Raw genomic sequence first — 24,948 nt, 5'->3', positions numbered from 1 at the left:
TATTCTGCATGTTGCAACCATGATGACTTCAGCACATCTGCCATCTTGACACGCACAGATCTCACAATGCTGTTCCTCAGATCTGATACACAACGGAGCGGCTTCAAACGGGGCAGCTGATGCTGATGGTGTGCTCAAAGCTCTTGGCAGAGGGAGTGATTCTCTTTGTGTCAATTCATTTACATCAACCAGATTACTTTCTCACGTGAGGAGGGAGATCCTCCCCCTTGAAACAGGATGCAATAGAGCTACTGTCCATCTTAATCTGTATGTAAGACAGATTTCATACACCTGAGCAGGAAGTCATGAAAGTTTTTCTCACTGTACTTCCAGGGTAATCTCACTAACAATTCTCAGATCATTAAGATGAGCTCTCCTAATCCACAAACAGGTAATTGTTTCATATCTTTCCCTGTCAATCAAACTATTTTGAAGGCCGTATTTTTACACAGTGATTGCAAAAAGTAAAGGCACAAGAGAAAGAAATGGGTCGTATACCTCCAACTGGAGTGAAACAGCTCTTTAGGACTTTGTCTGCCTTGGAAGTAGGTTTTAACAAATGAACATTCGACCACACTGATTTAAAAGTGCAAATGAAAATATGTTTAAGCAAGAGATATCAGTTCCAAGATATTCTGTACCAGTAACTATAGCATATGCTCTATAAAATGAACCACAGAGAAGTGGCTCATTACAAATGATATAATGATCATATCTTATCAACCATTTCATATAATGATCAAATACCAGTTGCATCTCAGCCTCAATATTTTCAATTCTTAAGATAATACCCTTGAAAATGCCTAATTAACAAAGCCTTTCTAAAAAAAGAAAAAATAGCCTGATGCTAACTTCCTTTTTTTCCCAAAACAGTACGGATAACTAAACATTAGAAATAGCCTAAAATGAAATCCTAAGTATCTACAATATTTTACTGAGCATTACTCTGAAGTAACTAATGGGAAGGTCTTGACAATGGTGCAATCTGTAAGTACCAAGCAGTGAAAGGAACTTTTCTTTTTCTTTAATAAAGGCAAGACTTAGAAAACATATCTTACAATAAGAGATATTCAAATGGTCATATATAGGAACATCATACACAGTGTAACCAGGAAACTTAAGGAACAGAAAGAAGGTTTTGCCAGAGAAACACTGTAAATCCAGGTCACATTTTATCTTCTTCTTTTCACATTAGGATCATATCTGCAAGAAAAATATAAAATTTGTCACAAATAAGTAAATCACTGATATTCAAAGTTTATATAGATATACAGTGTGATGCAAACAGCTTTATTATATATTCATAACAAGGGAATAGCCAGTGCTCAGTCCTTTCCCTGACTACACCCCTATAATTAACTATAGTTACTACTATTTGAATGAAGGATGCATGAGGTAGAAGAACCTCTGTATGAATTTAACTCTTAATGAAATTTTCAGATTTCTTTACTTACAACCTTTAAAACTGATGCATGAACAAGCTTTTCCAAGCCTTTCATGTCCCAACACTAAACTCTTGACTGGAAAAGGACACCACAAAACACAAGAGGAGGGAGGGAAAAGGGGTCCTGTATGTTTATGCCACGTACATTTGGCCACAACTCCTTCAGATGAAACCTTCCTGCTGCTTCCTACTCCTATCTCAGATCCTCACCCTACCTTGCCCTTTATACGGCTTCTGATTGACTGTTAGAAATTTAGAGCTACTTTCTGGATATACTAAATAATTACCTGATTTACTGTAATATGCTTATATTTTGACTCTACTTGACACTGCTATCCCTTGGCCTTCTCCATTTGTGCTTCATCTTCCAAACTCCTGTCATTTCTTTGCAATTCTGATGTGTTTTGTATTCATGCATTAATAACTTACAGACACAACTGAATGATTAGGCAGTTTTACTTCCACTAATTCTCCTTTCATTCATCAAGACTTTACGCTTAGACAGAAAAATGTGACAACTTGTGAGCAAATTACATCACCATGTATCTAGAAAGGTATTAAAAGTCACTGTTGTTGCTGTACAACTCAGACTTCAAAAATTAAATGTATACCCTTTAAAAGAAATGTTCTTTTATTAACTGTTAATGAACAGAACAAGTTGTTAATGCAGTAAGATTTTCTGAATAGCTCTAACATGTTAGCTCTAATGTTAGTAGCATGTTTGTTTGACAGTGATTCAGAAAAAAAATCCTTCTTCATCACATACATTTCTCTACGCAAACGTACAACTTTTGGTGTTAGTCAAATTCATGAGAGGTGAAAAGTCACATTGGTCACTTGTTTCTTCACATAAAAAACATAGAAAGTAATGAAGTTTTTGCAAAACAAAATGAGGTCCCTGTATTAACTCTCACAACAGTTATTTGATCTTACTGTTACAGAATTGTAACATGATCGTTCTAATGCTTAAATGTCTTCTGGACAGCAATGTCTATGGAAGAGTCTATGGATTGGATATGGATACTATGGGCAGGGGAGAAGTGGGGAGATAAAGCAGATTCTAAAATCTGCCCCTTAAAACCATGCCCAACTTCTTATTAGGCACTACAGCTGAAAGAAACTGAGTAGGAGATGATTCATGACGGAAATCTCGCATCAGAACAACAGCAGCTTCAACCCTGTCTGTGACTGGCTACAGAGATGCTGACATGAACATCTTGTTCTGTCACGAACATTTTGTTATGTTAGCTCCTCCACCTCACCTCCTCCCATTTCCCATGTTAAATGAAGCCTGAATAGGTTGGTTTTTCTCCGCAGAGAAATTGCTGCACCACTTTGACTACATTCTATATTTGACAATACATGAAATTTTGTAAAGAGCACTCAAAGTAATCTTTCCAAAATCAAAACTTGTCAAAAAAAGATGTGATGCAAAAATACACATTTTTCTAAGTACAAACACAAAACTCTTACCTAAAGAGATCATCAGCAAGTGATTCTTCTCTTGCGTGTCGGTTTTGTTCCTAAGAAAATTGATTTAATATTTGATTGTTAAGGATAATTCTAATAAGCCATATAGAAAAACAATATTCCTGCACTAACACAGTATTCCCAAAAGAAGTAAGTTTTCTCTAAGTACTTCATTTAATGCATATTCACATTAGACAAGTTATTTCACTACCCAAATTTAGCTACTGCTACCAACTAATGAAATGGAATAGTTTGTGAAAGGTATCAATTTTGGTCAGTAATGTGGGGTTTTTTAGGTTTTAAGCACCATTATAGAAATATGCATTTTTTAATCTGATTATTTGTGTGTAAGGGGAATTTTAGTTAGCATTATCTATATTCAGGGATTAAAAAAAAATGAGATTAGAAGTGTTGATGCAACTGCATCTCAATCAGGCTCTGAAAACAATATGACTCATCAGCAAGTATTTTTAAGGAAACTGTCAGAAAATGAAAGTGCTAAAGAACTGCCATGATAAGTGGTTTTTTAGGACTTTTACATCTAAAGAAGCACACAAAAGAAAAAAGTATTGAATTTATTCTTACTACATCTCTTCAGTATACCGCAATAGAGTATTACTCATGCACTTTCTGCTCCATTCAAGACTAGAATATCAACTGTACTGTACAACTATTTGGACACAGTTAGCCATATAGAAATTCTTTCTAGCTTCCTGTCACATTTTTACAAGTCACACAAATTTACACAGCGCTTATTTCACTCATCAAAAGATTGTGCTCATTTAGGTTACTGATTTTGCTTTCTATAAATATTTCTGATTTACATGAGTGTTGTATGCAAAATGAATTTAAATAACCAGAAAAAGATGAGAATTGAAAAAGAATTTGAATAACCAGAAAAGATGTTACCACTGACCTCTGACATTCTGTAACTTTACTACTGTACATACCCCTATGAGCATGCATGGACGAATACCCAGCTGAGGTTTAATTTAAAAAATAAAATCCTGAAGTACTCCAGTAATGATCACAGGTTGGTATGACCACTTACATTACTCAAGTTTTTATTTGATCATGTTTAAAAACTAATTTCTTACCTCTATTTCTTGCCTTAACCAGTCTTCTAGCTCTGAATTCTTTTTAGCATGGTGAGCAATCAAATCTGATCCTCCAATAATGTGTGGAAGTTGACCTGCCCCAGGATAAGCTACCTGTTGGACAATAAATTCTTACAACTACAAGGCAAGCACAGTGCAAATAAAAGATCTATTTTAACAAATTCAGAAAGTCTATTCAGACATCACGGAAGAAAGTCAGGCAGTCTTTCCTTGGTTAACATTCAAAGACCATATTTAAAAGTGACTGTAGTTAAAAAATCATTTACAGATAGCTATTAACTCCCTCCTTTTACCAAAAGAAACAAACAAAAATACATCTGGTAAGTTAAATATAATAAATAAATTTCAGAGTGCATTAAGCAGAGTTTGAAATATCAATAAATATCAGCTTATATTTTATCGTCAGACTGCATAAGCATCTGTTACAAAACGGTGGAAAATAAACTATTATCAGAAAATTAAAACATTATCTAAAAATGAGAGCATACCCTCAGGAAGTAGTATTATGTGATCACATTCTATACATAGTATTTTACTGAAATGCATTTCTAGTCATCTCATACCATATGATTTTACTTTTTATTTTAATTTAAGTTGAAGCAGTACTTTTAGACTGAACACTAAGAATCATTTTGCAATTGTCTTCAGAACCCAAGCAAGCAATCATCTTTTGTATGATAGAGATTTAGTCCTATTTAGAAATCCAAGATTTATTAGTTAAAATGGAAGATTCTGAATCAGCCTATGCTATATATATAGGTCTTTGGAGAAGTGGAATTGCTCGCTTTTGGAAGTACAACCTGAAGTTATGGCAGCTATCACTCAACAACTTATTCCAAGTAACAGCTTGGAATAGGGAGTGCAAGTATCTAAATAATCTAGCACAAGGTAAGCATTTGTCAACCTGATACCTTTTTAGTCAATTAACTAAATACTGTTTACAGTATAATATGGTATTTAAATTGTTTCTTTCTTCAGTTATTATCAATTTCTAAAACTATTTTTAGTAATATATTTCTACAATCTGAAGGCAACAGTTTTTAGTATTTTTAAATAGTGCCATCTTGTGACCATTCAAAAAACACACCAACCTTTTTGAACATTTTGAAATTTTTCTTTCCCCCATAGCTGTTATTTCCAGAGAGATGACTGTTCTGTCTTGGATGGCTGACAACCAGTGATCTGAACTCTGTCAACAGAAGCCTGCTAGGAAGATTGCTGGAGTCATCTTGCAGTTTGCTGTGGTTCTTATGTGGGAAGAAAAAGGAAGAAACATTCAAGTGTGTTAACAGACATACAGCATAACTAACAGTACAAACTGCAGAGAAATTATCTCTAGACTAGAGCTAACCAAAAGTTAGGATTACAAAACAGTGAGGGAAAGCAGCAGCGGTGCTAGAACTAAGATGATGTACAAACTTCTCAGCCTCCTTATATACCGTAAATAGAGTAAATTTGTTTTGCTTGTGCTTAAGTATGTATTTAAATACTCCATGGCAGACAAAGTTGAACATCTTCAGATCAATTCTAGCCTACAGATATTTGGCCAACTTTAGGGCTGTAAGCTGAATTTGATTAATAGATAAAATTTTTCTTGTCCATGAGAATGCTCATACATAGCAAGTTTGCATGCACACTTTGCTGCCTGGGGCTACACCTATGTGGATTCCAAAGGATGTCTGGGTGCAGGACAAGCTCACAAGTAACATTAAACTGCGTTCAAGGACAGCTCAGTCCAGATGCAGGACAGCTGCTTTACAGTAAAATATAACTAAAAGTCCTTTAATCTGACCTGACCCTGCACTTTGGTATACCTGCTCAGCATTCCCTCTTCTTGGTTTTGTTTTTGTATGTAGGTGAAATGGTATTATTCTGTCCCTTGTTGACTGGCTACACTCTATCTCTTCAGAATTTTTTTATCTCAGTTTCATACAGCCTAGTCTCCTTTTCCTCTGCCTCACTGCCACTCCAAGCAATTCTCCTCTCCTTCCTTCCTTCATCTCACCTACAAAAAATTAGCATGCTATCTACTGTTAATCACTGTATATGACATCTCTTTTCCCAATGTTCCATCTCTTCATCTCTTCCATTTTGTGATCTTACAGCAGACAAGATTACATCCCTGGCAGGTCTTTAAGCAGTAATCTAAGAAAATCATCAGTACAACTATTAACCACATTGAAGAGTTAATACAATGACATGTAGTTCCAGTCACCTTTAAGTATCCACCCAAATGCCATTACAGAAGCACACACATGAACTACTTTTCATCACAGTCTACAAGCTGGACTGCACTACTCAATTTTACATATGATTATGTTAAGGAGTACAATCCTCCAACCTCCTTTACCCTGAAACAGGATCTAAAAATACTATGTTATGAAGAGCAAAATTTTGATGTGCTTTTGTAATGCTTCTTAAAGTTTGCTGCTCAAACTTACAATTAGCTGGCTCCTTACCAAGACTGGAGATTCTTGCTTGATATTACTTTTCATTTCTGAAGTTAGAACTGATCCAAGTTCCTCTTCTTTCTATTTGATTAAAAATTATTTTAAATATACAACTGAAATGAAATGAAAATTTAATTACATAAAATTGTTTTCTGCTCTTCATGGTAGAATAAACATATTCAAATCAATATAAATTTTTAGACAGGAAATAAACTGCCCCATACTTTATTTTTTTTATGATTTTATGCACACTGTAACAATCATTGGAGACTTTTCTCTATTAAAACATCACTACAATTTGTTCACTTGTTTTTTCTTTCTTCCTTATACACTAGGAAGTTTTATCCTTCTGTTCAATCTTCAAAGTTCTGTCAGGTTCTGGAAAACTGTCAAAGCATTTGAATACAAAAAGTAACATTTTCAATTCTGGATTTGAAGTGTACGTATGTGTAGAAAGGACATTTCATTACCAGGACAAGAAAGTGTTCTGCAGGTTGATTATGTCCTATAGTTTAAATCTAGATTTGCATTACATAAATTATTTTCAATGCTTGATAAAATACCAAATCAGCTTTATGCACCTTGTAGGTTTTGAGTCAATTACATTCTTTGTCTTGCTAGATACACAAGGTGCATCTATACTTAGAAGAAATAGTTATCAAATTTGCCTGGGAAGGTTTATCATGAAATCTCCTTCCCAGTCCACTGGAAATGTATTTTACATGAATAAAGTAGGTCATTATTAACCTATGAAAAGACTTCTTTTCAGCAGAAATCTTTAAGTGCATATTTATCTGCCAAATTACCAGTTTAGTTGCACATAAGATTATTTTTCTCCTTCAGAATCCTGACAAGAAGTTAGACTAGAAAAACTTTCCAAGCACCAAGCAACAAATTTCAATAGACTATTGCAAGTACCAATTTTAGTCTGTCAGTATGCTCAGACCTAATAAAAAGTACCTATTGCCTGATAGGACAAAAAGCAAGTAACAAAATTCTCTAAATTATATGACTTGTCTTTTAAAGTTTGCCTGTTAGCAACACATACAAAAAAAGGGCATTATAATGAAGTTAAAGTTCACACTTTGCCAGAAGCAAGCTCCAGTAAAGCATCAACCAGGTGTCAAGCTGCTCTGACCTAAGGATGCATAGACAATTACTAATTCTCATGTGGTCCAAGGAATCTTGCAAATTCCAGTTAATCATGCATTCAAACTTTTAAACACTTAAACACTGCCTACACTGTAAATGGACTGGACAGTAAGTGCTAAAATATATATTCTAAATAAATAACAAAAAAACTCCTTCTCTTATTCCTATTGTATTGTTAATACTCTAGACCTCTCAACATTGTTTCCCTTTATAAACCCTTTTTTTTTAACAAAGTGACCACTGTTAACTCAAGGTGTATTGTTTTCTTCATACCTCTTAGAAAATTTCCATAGTGTCAAAAACAAAAACCAGAAAAATAATCACAAAAACACAAGCTGTGTTTTGGTTTTGCTGTTGTTTTGCTGGTTTTGGTTTAAAATTTCTCATACAGGAATTTTAACAATCTTTCATACAGTATCAAAAGACTCAAAATATGTTGGACACTACTGTGGCATTCAACAGAAGAGGTCAACCAGAAATTTCTTTAGAAAATTAATTACAAAAATATAATTGAGTACTATCTTAGTATAAATAACAATATTGTAATTAACACAGCAACAAGCAGTATGAGAAACTTTTCTTGGACCAGGAATATATTCTCCTATTCTACTTACAGTATATAAAAAAAAAAAAACGGAAAAGTTCAGAATTTCAGGCAGCTTTCAATACACAAAGAAAAAAATGCCCAAAAGAATGAAAAAACATTGGTTTTTTTCGTTTACTTCTTTGAGCTTCCCGGTCATGATCTGCAATTTGATCTTCCCTGTCTATATCTCCACTTCCAAACACAATTTCTAGTGCTTCTGTATCTTTAGATAAATCATCTAATTCCTTTCTCTTTTTTTGGTACATGATTTTCATTAAAAGTGGTTTTAGTGTCTATCACTTGTTAGTTTGACACTTCCCCTCATAGGCTCTATACCCCTGTCTTCTGCAAAATTTAGGTAGGTGCAAAACTGCAATGTTCACATGTAAAATATGAATAATTCTAAACTAAAAATTGGTGTATGAGATTTAAGCAAACAAATGTTACAAATTTTACACTTTCTGTATACAGGCAACCTCCCCCTTAAAGGAGTTAATTGCATCCTTCTAACAAAGTTGCAAATTTCAAGATTAGGCACCTGAGAAGAATATAAAACTTACCAATACTTTATTCTCCTCTTGCTGATTTACATTTACTTCTGGAATCCTGCTTCCTTTGGCTTCCAAACATTGTTTTTTTCGTTTACTTCTTTGAGCTTCCTGGTCATGATCTGCAGTTTGTTCTTCCCAGTCCATATCTTCACTTCCAAACACAATTTCTAGTGCTTCTGTATCTTCAGATAAATCATCTAATTCCTTTCTTTTTTTTGGTGCATGATTTTCACTAGAAGTGGTTTTAGTGTCTGTTCTATCACTTGTTAGTTTGACACCTTCCCTCATAGGCTTTATACCCCTGTCTTCTGCAAAATTTGGGTTTGGGTCAAGGACGTTATTTTTCTTTAGATGCTGTTTTGCTTCACTGTTGCAGATCAATGAAGTTGTGGATTCAGTGCACTTGGGAAGAGGCGATGACCTTTCCTCCAATTTTGCTATTTTGGCTACAGATGTTTCTTCTTCTTCAGCTCTTTCCCTTAGCCAGAAATAAATTACAAAAGAAAGAAATTACAAAAGCATTTTTGAGTATGATTAGCTGTACCTACAACATAACAGCTTCTGGTGTTTTAGGGACTGCATTGTAAAATTTAAAGTACCCTTGATGAAAAACATTCCATTTCAGGAATTTGATCTAAAAATTACCTTTTTAAGTATGTGTCAAATTTAAAGTACATTGCTTGAGTTAAAATTTTCCAGAAACATCATGAACACGCCAATAAGGGAAGTAATGTCACGAACATTTCAACTTACCTTTTTCTAGAAACCGGGAAGTAATTTGTAATTGAGTTCGACTGGTGATGTGAAGCACTCTCACGAGGTTTGCCAGCTTCTGGAATTTTAGATGGTGAGACAGGCTGACTTCTTTGACTGAACCCAGATGTTCTGTTCCCTCTAGGTATCGATGCTCCTGCATTTACACTGCCACTTGTGCCAATGTTTTTCTTTCCAGTTGTATCCTGGAAAGCCATTTTCCTTTGTCTGTGCACCTGGGAAGTATTCTCTATCTCCATACTAGATAGAGAGGAAAGAAAGACTAAATGACACACGGGAGGTTACCAGAGATACATCGAATCAGAGACACACTTTTTAAAAAAGCTATACCTGTACTTTGAATAAACTTGTATAAACAATGTTCTAAAAACAAACTGTGAAATCTGCTACAATCAATACATTTTTATAATTGTGAAATGGCTTGAAAATTTTTAATAGTTTAAACAGTCAAGACAGATGTGCAGTATCTGCATGTGCATTTGAAAGTCATATAAATCCTATGGGATGCTTTCTGTAATCTAGTACTCCAGAGCAGAAATTATCTCACTGCAGACAAGTGACAGCAATTTAGTGAATGGCATTTCTAACCCTGTATATCTTTCCCCATGGCAATGATACAGTTCCTCTGCCATAAAAAACTGCTTTATTTGCAAGTATTAGCTTAGAAATTGCCATGAATACTTTACCATGTCTGCTCTTCTGTATCAGCTATGTATAAGGTGCTGCTAGCTGCAGCAGTTGGCATTATGGTTTCATTCACAGCCAGACTCTGGGAAATGGCTCGGCCTACGACAGCTGATGCAGAACTTTCAGGTACAGCTGCAAGACCAACACAAGAGAAGAATTAGAAGATTAATATAAAATCTGTGTTTCTTTGCATGTGCTATTGCACATTACTACCTGATCACGTGAGATCTTTGTAAAATGATATTAAAGTGGTTTTTGTTAAAAAATAAGCAGATTTATTAATCTTTCAAAAACTGACAGAAATAGTTCCAAAGAACCATATTCTGGAATTCAAAATTAGTTACATATTCTACTGATTAAGTAATGAAATTCTGCTTAAATAAAAATGAAGCATAATGAGAAATCATATACCAGTATGCACATAATGTACTGAAAAAATCATGTGGCATATATTTAATGCAAAAAATAAAATATATATCATGCAATATATAGATCATGCAAAACTGTCAGAGCACAAAATTCCTTGCATTTACTTCTGTATGATGATCTCTAATGTGATTACTGTATCCGGGATACAGGTTTTTTCAATTTTAAACACTGCTCTCTTTGAACTCTGATATACAGTCTGTTTACACAATTTCAGACTACCTAACTTTTATCCAGTTGAACTGTTCAGACTGGAAACAAGAATCAGCATCTCTGACAGTACTGCATATATGTCTTTATTCAAAATACATTTTCATGTAAGTAATGTTCCTGCATGTAAAGACAAACTTAGGGGTATTTTTCCTTGATTTTAAAAATAATGGTAGGATTTTCTAGCTAATACAACATTTTGTAGAACAAACCAGAATCTATAAAACATAATTCTGATAATTTCATAGCAACAAAATATAGAATAATATGAAGAGGCGTGAAAAGAGACAAACAAAACCTCTTTCCGTCTCTCCAAGACTTTTGTTATTACCACATTAGCAAATACACGCTTCAAGGCAAAACTTGGAATGTCCACTCCCAAACTACTACTTCAGCAAATGTGGTGATCATGTCTCATTGTCTTAACTTATGGAAAGATTATTTTTAGTTTTGAACTGTGCAGGAAGTGCCTGTATTTTCCTAAAGCAAATTCTGTTTAGAGCAAAGTGCAAAAAAGAAAAAAATGCAAGCCTTAAAAAATTATTTCCATTCTTATTCTCTTGATTTCTGAAATTCATCTGAAAGTCATTCTGGATTACCCCCATCTTTTATGAAAAGACAGAATAGCATGGAATTCAAACTACCACATACATATGAATTCAGTGGTCACTAAAAATATGAACTTCAGATGTTTTTAAAGTACCTTTCCTTTCAAGGTCACTCCTCTATGTGTCTGCCTTTTAGGCTAGCTTTAGGTCCACTTTTTTATTTATATCTAAGAGTCATATAATTTTCATTGCAATTTACTGCAGGACAATTAAAAACCAATTACCTCTTTGGAGTTGTAAATATTTTTCATAGAATGTCACTCCTTTTTAGTGGTCTTGCAAAACAGAACAACTTGAACATCATAACTGATACTCCTACACAAAAAGAAATACTGCCTCTTTGAGGCTGTTAACTTATTATTACCCTTCTTCCAATTACCTTTGGAAGCAGGCTGCTTTTGAGGGTTGCAGTATTTTTCTGTAGACATGAAGATAACTGCCAATCCAATTTCTGCCTCTGGAATAGCCCTAAGGTTCTTGCTGTTAATATAAAAAAAAAAAAAAGGCTTTTTCAGTACAGAGTCAAAGATGAACAGGCAAATGACGACAGATACGGCAAAATACAAAATGTTCCATTCTTCCTCCAAAAAAAAAATCAGCCTCCAAGAAACACAACCGTTTTTCCCAATACAGTAAGTCAGCACAATTATCCTTCATTACAGCCATGTCCTATATGTATGAACTCCCATGTTTCTGCTGCTGTCTAGCTCCAGTAGTCTGGCCCATACATCTCCCGTTTCCCAATTTTTGGGCATATAACCAATTATGTTCTACCTCTGATTCAAAAATGTGTGAAAAGAGACTTGAAAGATCTGACCACTTCTTACAAGCCAGGCACCCTTCCCTCCCCAAATCTTCTGTACTACAGTCATGAGGAGAGATTGAGTACTGTCTTCTTTGCTAGCAGGAAAATTTAGGGGAACTAGGTTTATGTGTTAGGATTGAGATTTTTGTATCATTGTTTTAATAAAATGGCATAATGATAATCCTAACATTTATAATATATGCAGTCTGCCCTCTCAAACAAAACCTACCACCAAAACAAAAATAATTTTCATTAAACAGAAGCTGTTCTTCAAAAATACCATACAAATATTTATACAACAGTGAACGACATGTCCTCAAGGTGCCATCTCATCTCCTTTTGATGAAATTACATATAATTAATGAAATATCATAAATTATCTATCTTGAATTCTTAGAATATATTAATTTTAACTTCTTTTAAATAGTAGAAGAGAAACTATTTGCTGTCTGTAATTTTAAAGCAGCTTCGTTATAATGAATTTTTGTAGAACTGAGTTCTACAAAAATATAATAAAAAGAAGAAAGCGGGAATTCCATCGAATCCTCACAGAACTGCCAAGTTCTTTCTTTATTGCTTCAAGAAGTTTTAGTTACTCTGCTAAATACTCAGAACAATGTAAAAATGACCTCTTTATAAGCAGTCTCCAGCTTAAATATGTATGTAAACACCATGACCAAGTCTCTGTAAGAGTTCTGAAATTACCCTGACACTGTATAAGAGAACAATGCTGCACCTTTCCAAGTCAGTCAGAACGGAATCAGTCCAGTTTGTCATAGAGTCAGACCCTGAGATCTGAGAGTTTGCCAAACCCACGTCAACTACACAAACGTCAGGAGAAAGTAGTAAAGGCATTTCTTTTCTTCCTTCTGTTATCAACTTTACTTCCCCTCCTCCAAGAACAACTGCTGGACCCAGTTTCTTGTGCTAAAAAGAGAGTAAAAAAAAAAAACAACTTAGAATGCAGTCAGTTCAGAGGTATCAGAATACAGAACTATCAGTGTAGTGATTCTCACTGATGCACTACTGCAGATGAAATATGTTCTGTTCCTCCTCTACCTTTTATCTTGCTTAGGCCACTTACCATAGGATAAATACACAGAAATCCTTCTTTCCTGATGAACCCAGAATGAATGTGATTTCAGAGTGAACAAGTCTGAACTTAGCTATCCCTGCAATACTTTTGCAATGAAAAGCCTAATTACCTGCTTGGCAGTTAGAAATACAAAAGTTTTTCCACTGAATATTTTTTTCCTTTCATGATGCTCAGATAAATCCAAGTTTTCGCTGCCAATGGAAGGCTCGTCAACTGGAGGATAAAAGCTGCAAGAACAGAAAATGAAAGTTACAAAATTCAGATTTGTTTATCAGTCGTGACTCACAGTCCTTTCTGTTTTAAAGTTCTGAAGTTAAAATCCTACATTTCTCTGTTAAAACCACTTACATAGATAATTAGAGACTGTTAAGAAGAAACAGAGCCCCCAATTTCTCAACATCAAAGGTAAGACAAAGACTTTGTACTTCAGTAACTAAGAAAACACTTTAATCAATGCATTCACCCGAAGTGCTGTACACATATCCACATTCTTACTAACAATACTGACAAATGAGATTGCAACTTCCTTCTGCACTTACTCTAGACAATAGTAAAACTCCACACAAAATAAGTCATCTTGCTTCCTCTACCCTCCATGTGTGGACAGTCACCCCTCATTCTCTTCTACTGTGTCAAATTGTGTACCACCCCACTCAAGAACAGCCTACAATGTGACAGCAGACAAGTACACTTTCCTTGCTGCTGGGATAGAGAACTGAAAGGATTCACTCTGCAGATTCTCTATTATTTCGTCCAATACACGGAAAGTGAGCAAAACTTTAGCTGGGAAACATATTAGGCAAAAATAAAACCCTACCCTGAAGCCTTAAATTATATCACAGCCTGTGACCACAGCTCCAGTTGATGATGGCCTGCCCAGAGCAAGAAAAGCCTCTGGAGTTAGGACATGCATCTAACTAATAATTTCAGGATACTTACAAGATCTTTTAGCCATATTTTCACTGCGCTACAGCAATTCTGACAGAGCAAGGTGTAGGCATATGTCAGAAAGAATGGCAACTATAGGTCAATTTTAACCAAACTATACCACATCTGCACCCAAACAGCTGTTTGTGTACATAGTTTGGCTCATCACAGAACTACTTATCTTTATTCTGATAGCTGATTATGTATCCTTTCCATACTACTATTCAGGAAAAAAAAAAGAAGGAACACACCAAAAAAATTCAGTTTAACAGCAAAGATTGGCAGATTCTAAGGAAGAAACATATGAAATGCTGAAATGATGCTTCGGAAAAAAATCAACCATATGCAAACAGAAAAACATCTCTCAAACACAAAAAATAAACCTATATTTAAAGCTGAACACAAAAATAAGCACATAAATTTTCTACTTTATCCAAATATGCAATTCAATAATGATAGGCTAAAATGTGTTATGAATAGGCTATATAGTTACAGGTGCTTTTAAATAATCTTCATTCTTGTGTGTTCTTCACAACCAATTCTTCAACCTTTATGTACACAATGAAAATTAAGCAACCTAAATCCACCAGATTTTGAAAGGTATTTGATCTATTTCAGCAGCCTGTTCAAATCTGTTTACAGAAATATTGTTGCATTGAAATTGAATAGATATGATGAAGCCTACTAATTTCAAGTAGAAGAAGGGCAATTCAGACTTTAGTTATTATGCCAGAAGATTTCTGATAGCAGATTCTCTAAAGACAGTTATTAACCTAAGATAAATACAAGGGACAAAGTCATCTTTAAAGATGAAAGGACAAAAATTGAAAAACAACAGTTTTCACTACTTTGAAACTAGACTCTAGTTTCTTCATAAATATATTTTAAAATCTCCATTTTTTAACTTCAGCATACAACTTTAAATTATGATAGTCTCCCAAAAAAACAACCTCTGATTTTCCTTATAAACTCTTACTCAACAGGCAACAATCTTTTGCAGTCATAATTCTGAAGTGCTCCTCATATTTGGCCTCATAAGCTTTTAATAGTAACACCATTATCTTGAAAAGATCACCTACAACCTTGAATCTCTCAATACATAGATTATGATTCTTGGTGGGTTTCTGTCAAAAACTCTTGTTACTTTTCTTCTTTTTCAAAGCCCTGCTGACACTGGGCTGCAGTAATAAAACATTATTTCACACAGGATTGCGCTCATGCAGCCATTTGTGAAATCTTCAGTTATTGTTCTTCCTTGCATAGCTCGTCAGAGAGTACCAGAGGACTGGGGTAACACCATAAAAAACTCAAGTCTCACATTCATATGGGAACTGCAGGTCTGCCATTATTTGAAGTCTTACTGTAAACAAAAAGATGCTTTAATTATTTTTTTCTTTCTAAGATAATGTTTCCCTAGGCTTTTTGGGAGGGACCAGCTCTACAATAATAGTAAAGATTTAATGAGCCGTGTCACCCAGTATTGCCACCTCAGTATACTTCTTCTGTTTCACACCCAAACCAGTACAGTACTGCCCCAAGCTATCTGGTGTCCTGTGGTTGTACCAGATCGGGTCAGCTCCAGCTACAATGCACAATATAGAGATTCCCAGTCAAAGTTACAAGTATTTTTGAAAGTTTAATGAAAATAGTTGCTAAGTAAATTTTCAACATCTTCCCACAAGCTACATCTCAAAAACATGACCTATTTGAAATACAGCAATTATTTTAAACATAGATCTGTGTATTAAATCAGCAGTTTCATTTAGCTTGATGTTGAAAGCTACATAATGTGTATACTGCTAATGTCATTACCATTTAGGCTTCAGCATTTTAAAAGTTAGCAAAAATATTTCAGAAAGGTTTACATATCCATCTGCTTCTTTTTCAGGGAGCACTTAAAAGCCAGTTATACTGTCACTTCTGTATTAAATGGACACACATCCTGGCTGCAAGACAAAGACACTGTTTATTGGTTCCTGTAACAGACAGGAACAGCAGCATTACCACCAGGTAATATTCCACCAAACAAATTTCAAGTTGTACAACCAATCACTAGCTTTTGATGGCTTGTATGACTTGTACCACAAAAGAAAAAAAATTCTCAAAGGAAAGTATTTCAGAGAGTACTAAACAGTTTGTTTAGTTTTCTTACACCCTCAGAAAACAATGCAGAAGTTTAAGTAGAAGGGATTAAGTTTAAGTTACAATTCATCCAGATTCTCTCTTTCTTCTGAAACTGAAGAACAAGTAAGTTTTAAGCCACTCACAGATGACTGATTTGACATATTACATAAACCCTGCTAATGTAAAGCAGCATCTTAGAAACTAAGGAGTATTTCCTACCAATTGCTCCAGATTGGTATCTGTATTTTTGTAACAAGGCAGTGTCATGTTCTGTGAAATATATTTTACTACATATCAAGCACAGTTTATTGTGAATCCTCATTTTGTTTCTATTTCCATGTGTGCACCAGAACCTGGTTTACTATCTACCCAGCCTCAGTCTTCAAACTACCAATGGCTACTACCACACCTACTAAAGAAAATAAATTGCCTTTTCCTAACATATATGCATATTTATGCCCATATGAATGTATATACATAGTGGGACTTTCTTACCTGTATAAACCACGTGTTCATACAGTAAAAAGCCAACAACCATAACCCCCAAACAAAACACAAATGTCTCCCTTTTCAAGGTAAAATGAGTAGCAATATGGGCTCAGATTAAATTGTCACATACAATATTGTGACTATTTTACATCTTCTCACATTGAGAAAACAACCAGAAGAGCTATTCTGCAGCATTTATTGATTCCAAATTAAGAATTCCCTTTTGAAGTTAATTTAACCATGAAAACAATGAATATTTTATTCTCATTTAGTGAAAGCCAATCCATATTAGTCTCACTTCAGCTCTCAACAGATAATTAAAAACGTCTTCTATTTCAGAGAATTCAATGGTCAAGCTAACTCTATTCTGACCAAAGTTTACTGTAAACTCAGTAACCAACAGCACACTGGAAAAATACCTCTATGTAATGAAATAAACTTGATACAATTTCTTTTATAAAAGTGTAATTTCTTTATTTTTATGTATCAATTCCCAGAAGCGTTTGAAGCAACATTTAAACACCAACAAACAAGTTACTTTTCAGAGACAGTAACATCTCTAAGCACAGAGTCAATTCCAGAGCTCATTTTATAACTCTAGAGATGAGAACAATAAAATTGCTGGAATATTAAAATGTTAATCATAGTAAGCCTTCCTCCACAAATAAAATTACTATGAATTGCATATTATGTCAAAAATCATCAGATAAATGTGTAGTTATCTGATAACCTAACTCCCATAAATTGCATTCTGCAACACAGTAAACAAGATGATTTGGCAACTTACCTTTCATGATTTGGCAACTGTTGCCTGGACTGAACAGCTCTGATTAATTCACAAAAATACTCTGGTTTAATAATTGGTCGAGCACAAATCAAAGCACATATAGTCTGAAAAACCAGAAAACACAAATTTACTGCATAGAAAAAGTTCAAATAGAATATGGTTCAACTGATGTTAGCTTTTTAAGATCTAAGATGTGGAAAGTATCAAACAAATAAAACAATACTGATTTATGCTTCTAGGATTGTTTTGCTTCTAACAGCCTAGCTTTTAATTGGTGTCTTGATTAAAGTTATGAAAATGTAGAAGGCAACTGATGAAAATCACTAAGCCTTCAAAACCGGGTTTTTTAGTTTACTTTCCTTTCGACCTCCTTTTAACATAAACATCTTCTAAACTTGGAAAAAGAAGAGCTGACTACAGTTTTGTAGAGAAAAATCTTAAACAGGTCTAGAATTTAATTAGCAGTCATGGGAAAACTGCAAAGCAATGCTATCAACAGGCAAAAGCTCAACATACCTTAACAGTAACTTTTACTGATACCATTACAAGGTGGGTACATTCTTTTGTCCATTCATTCACTACAAGGCCTCCAAGCTGCTGGATGGCTTGATTTAAAGCATTTTTCTGAGCTACATCTAAACACGAGGAGCAGACAACCAAAGGTTCATATTCCACTCTGCAAAGAGCAAGTAAAAGAGAATTGCTTAACTTAATTCAACTAATCATTATGATGAACAGAGCTGACTTTACTATCACATTTGTATCTCATGGAAATCTGAAGGAAAAAAAAGACCCATACTCTAATCTACATCAAAGTAAAATCTTCCTGCTTTAAAATTTCCTGAAGAAACAAAATACTAATTTTTATTCAGAAAAACTGATGACAATTTGACCTGATGTCTGAAATATTTCTATGGACTTGTGGCTCTTTTACCGACATCTCATAGAACTAGTGCCTCACAAGGTCTGGGAATATCAAAAGAAATTTGAGTGTGTGCCTCCAAAAGCAGAAGTATGCTCAACTGCACAGGCTGCCAGAAGATCAATACTTAAAAATACAAATGTCATAAAATGCAATTTCAAGTAAGCTTCCTAACATTTCCATTATCCTTGACCATAAGCCTTGATATATATTTTAGATCTTCCATATCAAATTCCATATTAAAAATTATATCATTTTTATATTATTTAAATTTCTTTCTACTTTGTAGACTTTCTAGTAAAATATCCATGATGTATCTGGTCTCATGGTGTGATTCCTGTATCATGTTTCAGGTATGTTTACCTAAGATTTTAAAAAATAATTTATTGCACTAACTGGAGGAGAATACCAAGTTTTTTCTAACAAAAAGTAATACCAGCAGCATTGATAAAGCTGAATAAAATTTTAAGGCACAAAGCCACTTTCTGGTTACATTAACATTGATTTTCACGTTCATTAGACTTTTTCTATTTATCTGCTACTTCATTTTTAGAAGTTCTTCCTGTAAACAAAGAGATAGCACTGGCTACCATGGTAAATTTGGAAAAAAAGTCAAGTTGGGTTCACATCCTCCTGCAATGTCAGTTCTTTTCTCATTACATTCCAACAAGGGCTCCAACAAATTCTGAACCTTTCTCCCTTCTTGTCATTTGGTGTACGATTTTGTTCTTTGCTTAAAAGAGCCTGAAAATACTCACTGTACATGACATATCATCTTCTAAAATGCCAATGCTTTCTTATCTACAATTTTAATCTCCTAGTGTCAAAATAAATTACATAAAAATATAATGGAAACCTATTTCAGAAGCAGGTGTGAAACACAGGCAAAATGCTACTTACCTCCTTTGCTTTCTAAAAATTAATCATTGCTGTATCACTTGTGAAGTTGTATGATGTGCTAAAATATTCTTCCAAAAAAATTAATTTTTACTTGATATTTATAATCAAAACACTTACCTAAACTTGCTCTCAAAGACTCCAAAGTTGATTCTGTCACCAGACTGCAAAGATACTGAAGTACCATTGAGTTTTGATCCATTAACAAAAGTACCATACTTGGATGTATCTCTTACTGTTAATACAGGTACTGAGAGAGACTGACTCTAAAAATAAACATAAATAAGCCATTATAATTTATCAGAATGAGACAGCTTTACCAGAACCAAGTTTCTATCATTGTGAATCACAGCAATGGATTAAATTAGAAGCAGCCCACAAAATATCATCTTAAATATTTTGGACAATGAGGCTTGCTATATGTAATTATTTATCTTCTAATTTTTGTAGAGGGATGAGAGAAAACATATATATACCTGTTTTTAGCTTTAGAATATTTGTGCTTCTTACACTTAGTACTTTCGGAGATAGCACTTCATCTTTCTGGAGACTGTGCATAGCAGTCATTCATTAGCCCAAAGCCTGAGCTAGTGCAATTTAACAAGGCTCTGAGATTTATTATGTGTTTACCTACCACTCAGTTCTATCCTGGGCATTGGGCTGAATAGCAAGTAAAGGCCTAAAGTCACCTGAGGGCACTTTCTTGTGCTTCCTTCCATGAGGAATGCTAGTCTTTCCCAAACTGCAGGACATGGAGACACCAGCATCTCTTGAGAAGAGATTAGATACTGTCAGATTTCCAAAGTGGCTCACAAGCCAATGAGAACATTGACAGCTTGTTTTTATGAAATTCTGCCATGCAGTTATATGCTACAAAACAGAATGGATAAGGTGTGAAGGGACCACAGGAGGTGATCTAATCCAAGCTGCCTGTTGAAGCAGGTTTCCTTATAGAACATTACTCGGGACAGTCTCCAGGCTCCTTTGGAGCATCCAGAGTAGAGACTCCATAACCTGTCCGGGCATTCTGTTCCAGTGCTGAGTCACTCTCACAGCAAAGTTTTCACTCGTGTTCAGGCGGGACTTTCTGTGCTCCAAACACTGATGAGGTCTCTTCTCAGTTGTCTCTTCTCAAGGCTGAACAGGCCCAGATCCCTCAGCCTTTTCTCACAACTGAGGTGCTCCTGTCCCCTCATTATCTTCATAGCCCTCCACTGGACCCACTCATTATTTGCAGTATTAAAGGGACAGATATATTCTGCATGTTTTATTTTAAACACTACATAAGGTTACATAAAGGAAATTTCTGCTGACTGGCTTCAAAACATCCATAACTGTCACAACACTTAGTGACAGTAAATTGCTGATTGCTAATTCTCTTTGGTACATTTTTCTTTTCCGTGCCCTAAGCAAATACAGAATTAATGTTGTGAAATGGAACAGAAGCTAAGTCTGCAGTAAAACAACTGAAGGACTTCCCAGAACCTAAAACTTGTCTGTGTAATGAAACTTAATTGCATGATTTTCCTGCTATGATTATTTTAATACAAATTCTTAGTGAATCTTCACTCTGGGATAAAAGGAAGTTTGGACTACTAAAATTATGCCACAAAACTCCTCAACGAAAGCAAACAAACCTAAGGTGAAAAAAACCCCAGACTTCAAAATAAAAAAAAAAATACAGGTGACCAATGCTTCTACTCCAAGCATAAAACTGGTGAGAGAAAAATGAGAGCATGCATGGTCATGACAGCCTGAATTATCCCCACAGGGCACTGATAATGCAGTAAAATGGTGGCTACTTACAGGGCTTGTTTCAGGCCGACTTACGGTCAGAACTGCATGACTTCGACTGATAGACTGATCATCCTGAATTAGAATTGTGGAGTTCCTGCGTCCAACAACATATTCTACACCGCTTAAAAGCCGATATGGCTCTCCTGGAAACAAACAAGAGACAGAAAGATACCAATTTAGGGAAAAAACCACCAAAATACCTGAAGCACATGGGAGACACACTGAGAAGTTTGTAGTACATCTGAATCTCAACTTTGCCATGCATTATTTATGGTTAGAGCACGGTACCAATAATGCCAAGGTTGTGGGTTTTATCCCCATGTGTGCCATTCACTTAAGAACTGGACTCAATGATCCTTCCAACTTAGAGTATTCTGTGACTCTGAATTCTGTGATTCTCATTAGAATTATCCATTTAGCTTATAGACAAAACCTCTTCCTTTCTTGCTCCATTGCTCTGTCCATTATAAAAGGATACATTTTACAATAAACAAAGCAGTTCCAAAAGTGGCAGCACAATTTTTTCAAGGACAATATATTTCTACCAATACTCTCTTGAAGATTAAGCGTGACATCTAGAAGAAAAAAAACCCCACAGTGTACGATAGGTTTTCTAAAACATCTTTGTAAGGACACATAATTTCTGAGGTTGTATTATTTATTCCCATAACTGATTAAGAGGTTCAGAGGAAAATGTCCTCCTAATGAATGTAAGCAGATCTTCATGTAAATCAAATTGACAGTACGTTCAGCCTCTGACCAATGCTTATGCTTTAGCTTATGCTTTGTACCTGTCACCTGGACCCAATGGTGGCTTCCCAGTGAATGGCTTGACTGCCTCCCAAAGGTGTGCTACCACTGATCAGCAGAAACAAAAATGTTCCTTGATGAATATGAGTATGTAAAGACAGATTCCAGTTATCAAACCCGGCAAATAACTTTCCAAATATGAACGGTGCAGAAATGATCATTCTGAATAGAATAAAGAGTGTTTAGATTCACTCAAGAGCTTTCCAGGCAGTAAGAGCTAAATCAGTTCATTTCAACATGATTAGGTGCTGTATCCACCAGGAAATAAAGCAAACATCCAAAATTTCCTCCCAGTGAACAAGGAAATAGAGCAGATGCAGTTGTGTTAAGTCTGCTCCTTACAAGCACTTAGAAAGGAATATATGTATTATAAGACGCCTATTATTACAGCTCCTATAGACAAGAAAACAAAGAAAAGTATAGAGGCGATTTAGTTTCAAAACTCTTCATGCAAGAAACGCCATGAAGTTCAACACTTGGTCCTTGAAACACCAACACGATAGTTACACATCGTTTCTGACGTTGCTGCCTCAAGCGTTCAACTCTCCAGGTATTTTAAAGCAGGACTCTGTAACCTGCAGCACCCTAAGACATCCCACACAAGTTCGAAAACAAGCCCTACTAGGTTTAACAGGCGCTGTGGTCGGCAGTGCTCCAGGAAAATACGGAGGCCTCGCTGAGGACGAACGCCCCGAGAGACCAGGACTTCGACCACCATCGGCCCGAGGCAGCACGGACACGGCCGCCCGGCTGGAGCCGGCCCTAAGGAAGCCAACGCGGAGACACGCCCGGCTAGAACGGGCCCTATGGAAGCCAACGCGGAGACCCGCCCGGCTGGAGCCGGCCCTATGGAAGCCAACGCGGAGACCCGCCCGGCTGGAGCCGGCCCTATGGAAGCCAACGCGGAGACCCGCCCGGCTGGAGCCGGCCCTATGGAAGCCAACTCGGCAGTACGCCCGCGCACGCGACGGTCGGGGCGGGGAGGGGCCCGCGGTGCCCGGGCCCAGCCCGCCGGAGCGGCGGAGGCGTCTGGCGTTCCCTCACCGTTTCCCGAGGCGGGCACCAGCTTCCACATCCTGGAGCTCCGCCTGGCAGCCCCTGGCGACCCGGACAAGACCGGGCCGGGGAAAGAAAATCCCGGATCTGCCGCTGCCGCCGCGATCCCGCGCGCCGGGCCGGGACAAGGGGAGGGACGCGAGCGACGGCGCCACCTACTGGCCTAAAGCTGCCTCTGCAGCGGTGGGCCGAAGCGCATGCGCGGAGAGGGGCAGAGGGCGGGGTGGGGCGGGGCCGGGGGCTGGGGCGGGGCCGAGCGAGGCCAGAGCGCGCCCGGGGCAGGGGCGGGGCAAGGCGGGGGCAGGCCCGGGCCGGGGTGGGGTGGGGAGGGGCCGGGGGCTGGGGCGGGGCCGAGCGAGGCCAGAGCGGGCCCGGGGCGGAGGCGGGGCAGGGGCGGGGCAGGTCCGGCCCGGCCCGGGGTGGGGCGGGGCCGGGCCCGGGCCCTGTTGCTTCGACGCCTGCCAGACAGTGTGCATAACTTAGGAAGATGTTACCTACTCTAGAGCTTGCTGTACCAACAGAGCATCAACAATTTTTTTTTCCTAAATGTTAGAGAAATGTTTTTTCCTAAATGTTAGAGAAAATGGCTGCTTCGCCATTTTTATATAGGGCAATGATGACTTAGCTGTAGGATTTAAATTCTGCTTCCTCTGAACTCCCACAGCAGTGTGTAATCAGTTTGCCTGGAATTCTTAACTCAAAAGCTGATAGCACAGACCAACTGATAGATTTGTTGTCTTTCAAGCCAAGTATTGTAACTGCATAGATTCATCAATGTGATGTCCTCCCCTCAAAACCTGAAGCTTTATTAAATCTGTAGGTTCTTACTACGCTACTCCCCCAACCCCTTGCTCTTCCTTATGAGTAGTTAAGGCTCTGCAGGTTTCTGTGGTTACCAAGGCTGTGCAAATGGGTGCGTATCAGTCAGTCATCACTTTTTCCATCAGTCAGGCTCTGTGCTCAGCACAGAAAAATCAAGCATTCTCCAACTCTCACAGCTGGAACTGAAGGCACCGGGGCAGTGGCTGTGGCTGAGAAGGTGCCCCTGTGTTCTTCCAAAATAGGTTCTTTCACCTGGTGTGCAAGAGGCCAATCCACATTTGATTTAATTACAGTTCTGTGCAGAAAGGCATGTTGGGTGACAAATCCACAAGGCCAGCACAAGGAAACTTTTCACTATTTAAACATTTTAGCAAAAAAGGGCATTCATGTTCATTGGCTACCAGTTACCTAGTTCTCTCATTAATTAGCGTTCTATGTTCTATTGGTTAAGGATTCTTTCACTTCTCCTGCTGTTTAGTCCATATACTCAGTCTTTCTCTTCTTTTGGGTCAGTGGGCAATCTCCCTCGTCGGAAATACCCAGTCAGAGCTGACCTAAGCGAAGTTGCCTTTATTAGTTTTTGTTTATCACGGGAATTCTGCCAAATGCCCTTGTAGCCCATAAATTCTACATTCTTTGTGTCCACTGTCAGTAGTACATCTCTCTTCCCAAGTTTTGTTGAACTCTCTCTAGATCTGAGATCACTGAAACACGTCAAGCCCTAAGCCTCAGCAAGGCAATTCCCCCGACAAATAATTTGTCTTTCACCTGGACATCGCTTAGAGCTTGTTTGCTCCTTTCTTGTTGATTAGGCTTGAAAGAATTCAAAGATCAAACATCAAAGAACGTCCTTTTAAAAGAATTTCTTTTACCTATGATACGTTTGCAGCCCCTGGGGCGGGAGCGGTCTCGCCGTTTGCCCGGTGCCCGCGGCTGCCGG

At 36.9% G+C, this 24,948-nt stretch overlaps 1 protein-coding gene across 1 annotated transcript; it reads right to left on the bottom strand.

Annotated features, from left to right (window-relative positions):
* Positions 1-1,007: 1,007 nt before the first annotated feature.
* Positions 1,008-23,303, bottom strand: NBN (nibrin). Its single transcript, XM_084205785.1, has 16 exons — positions 23,175-23,303; positions 21,330-21,463; positions 19,644-19,789; positions 18,221-18,380; positions 17,705-17,808; positions 13,487-13,604; positions 13,018-13,208; positions 11,856-11,956; positions 10,232-10,364; positions 9,525-9,785; positions 8,781-9,249; positions 6,492-6,563; positions 5,124-5,279; positions 4,012-4,125; positions 2,918-2,967; positions 1,008-1,203 (listed from the first exon to the last, which is right to left on the bottom strand). Exons 1-16 carry the CDS (start codon positions 23,203-23,205, stop codon positions 1,173-1,175), a joined length of 2,271 nt encoding a protein of 756 aa, XP_084061911.1. The 5' UTR covers positions 23,206-23,303; the 3' UTR covers positions 1,008-1,172.
* Positions 23,304-24,948: the final 1,645 nt, after the last annotated feature.

This window comes from Fringilla coelebs, assembly GCF_963513975.1.
Source record: "Fringilla coelebs genome assembly, chromosome: 1".
NCBI lineage: Eukaryota > Metazoa > Chordata > Aves > Passeriformes > Fringillidae > Fringilla > Fringilla coelebs.
This window is presented reverse-complemented; position numbering and strand designations above follow the sequence as displayed.

Coding starts and splice junctions, on each gene's coding strand:
- NBN (XM_084205785.1), bottom strand. CDS start 23,205: ATGTGGAAGCTGGTGCCCGCCTCGGGAAACG. Junction 10,365..11,855: donor AAAGCAGCCTGCTTCCAAAG/GTAATTGGAAGA, acceptor TTGGTCTTGCAG/CTGTACCTGAAAGTTCTGCA. Junction 6,564..8,780: donor AAGAGGAGAATAAAGTATTG/GTAAGTTTTATA, acceptor TTAATCAAATAG/AAAGAAGAGGAACTTGGATC.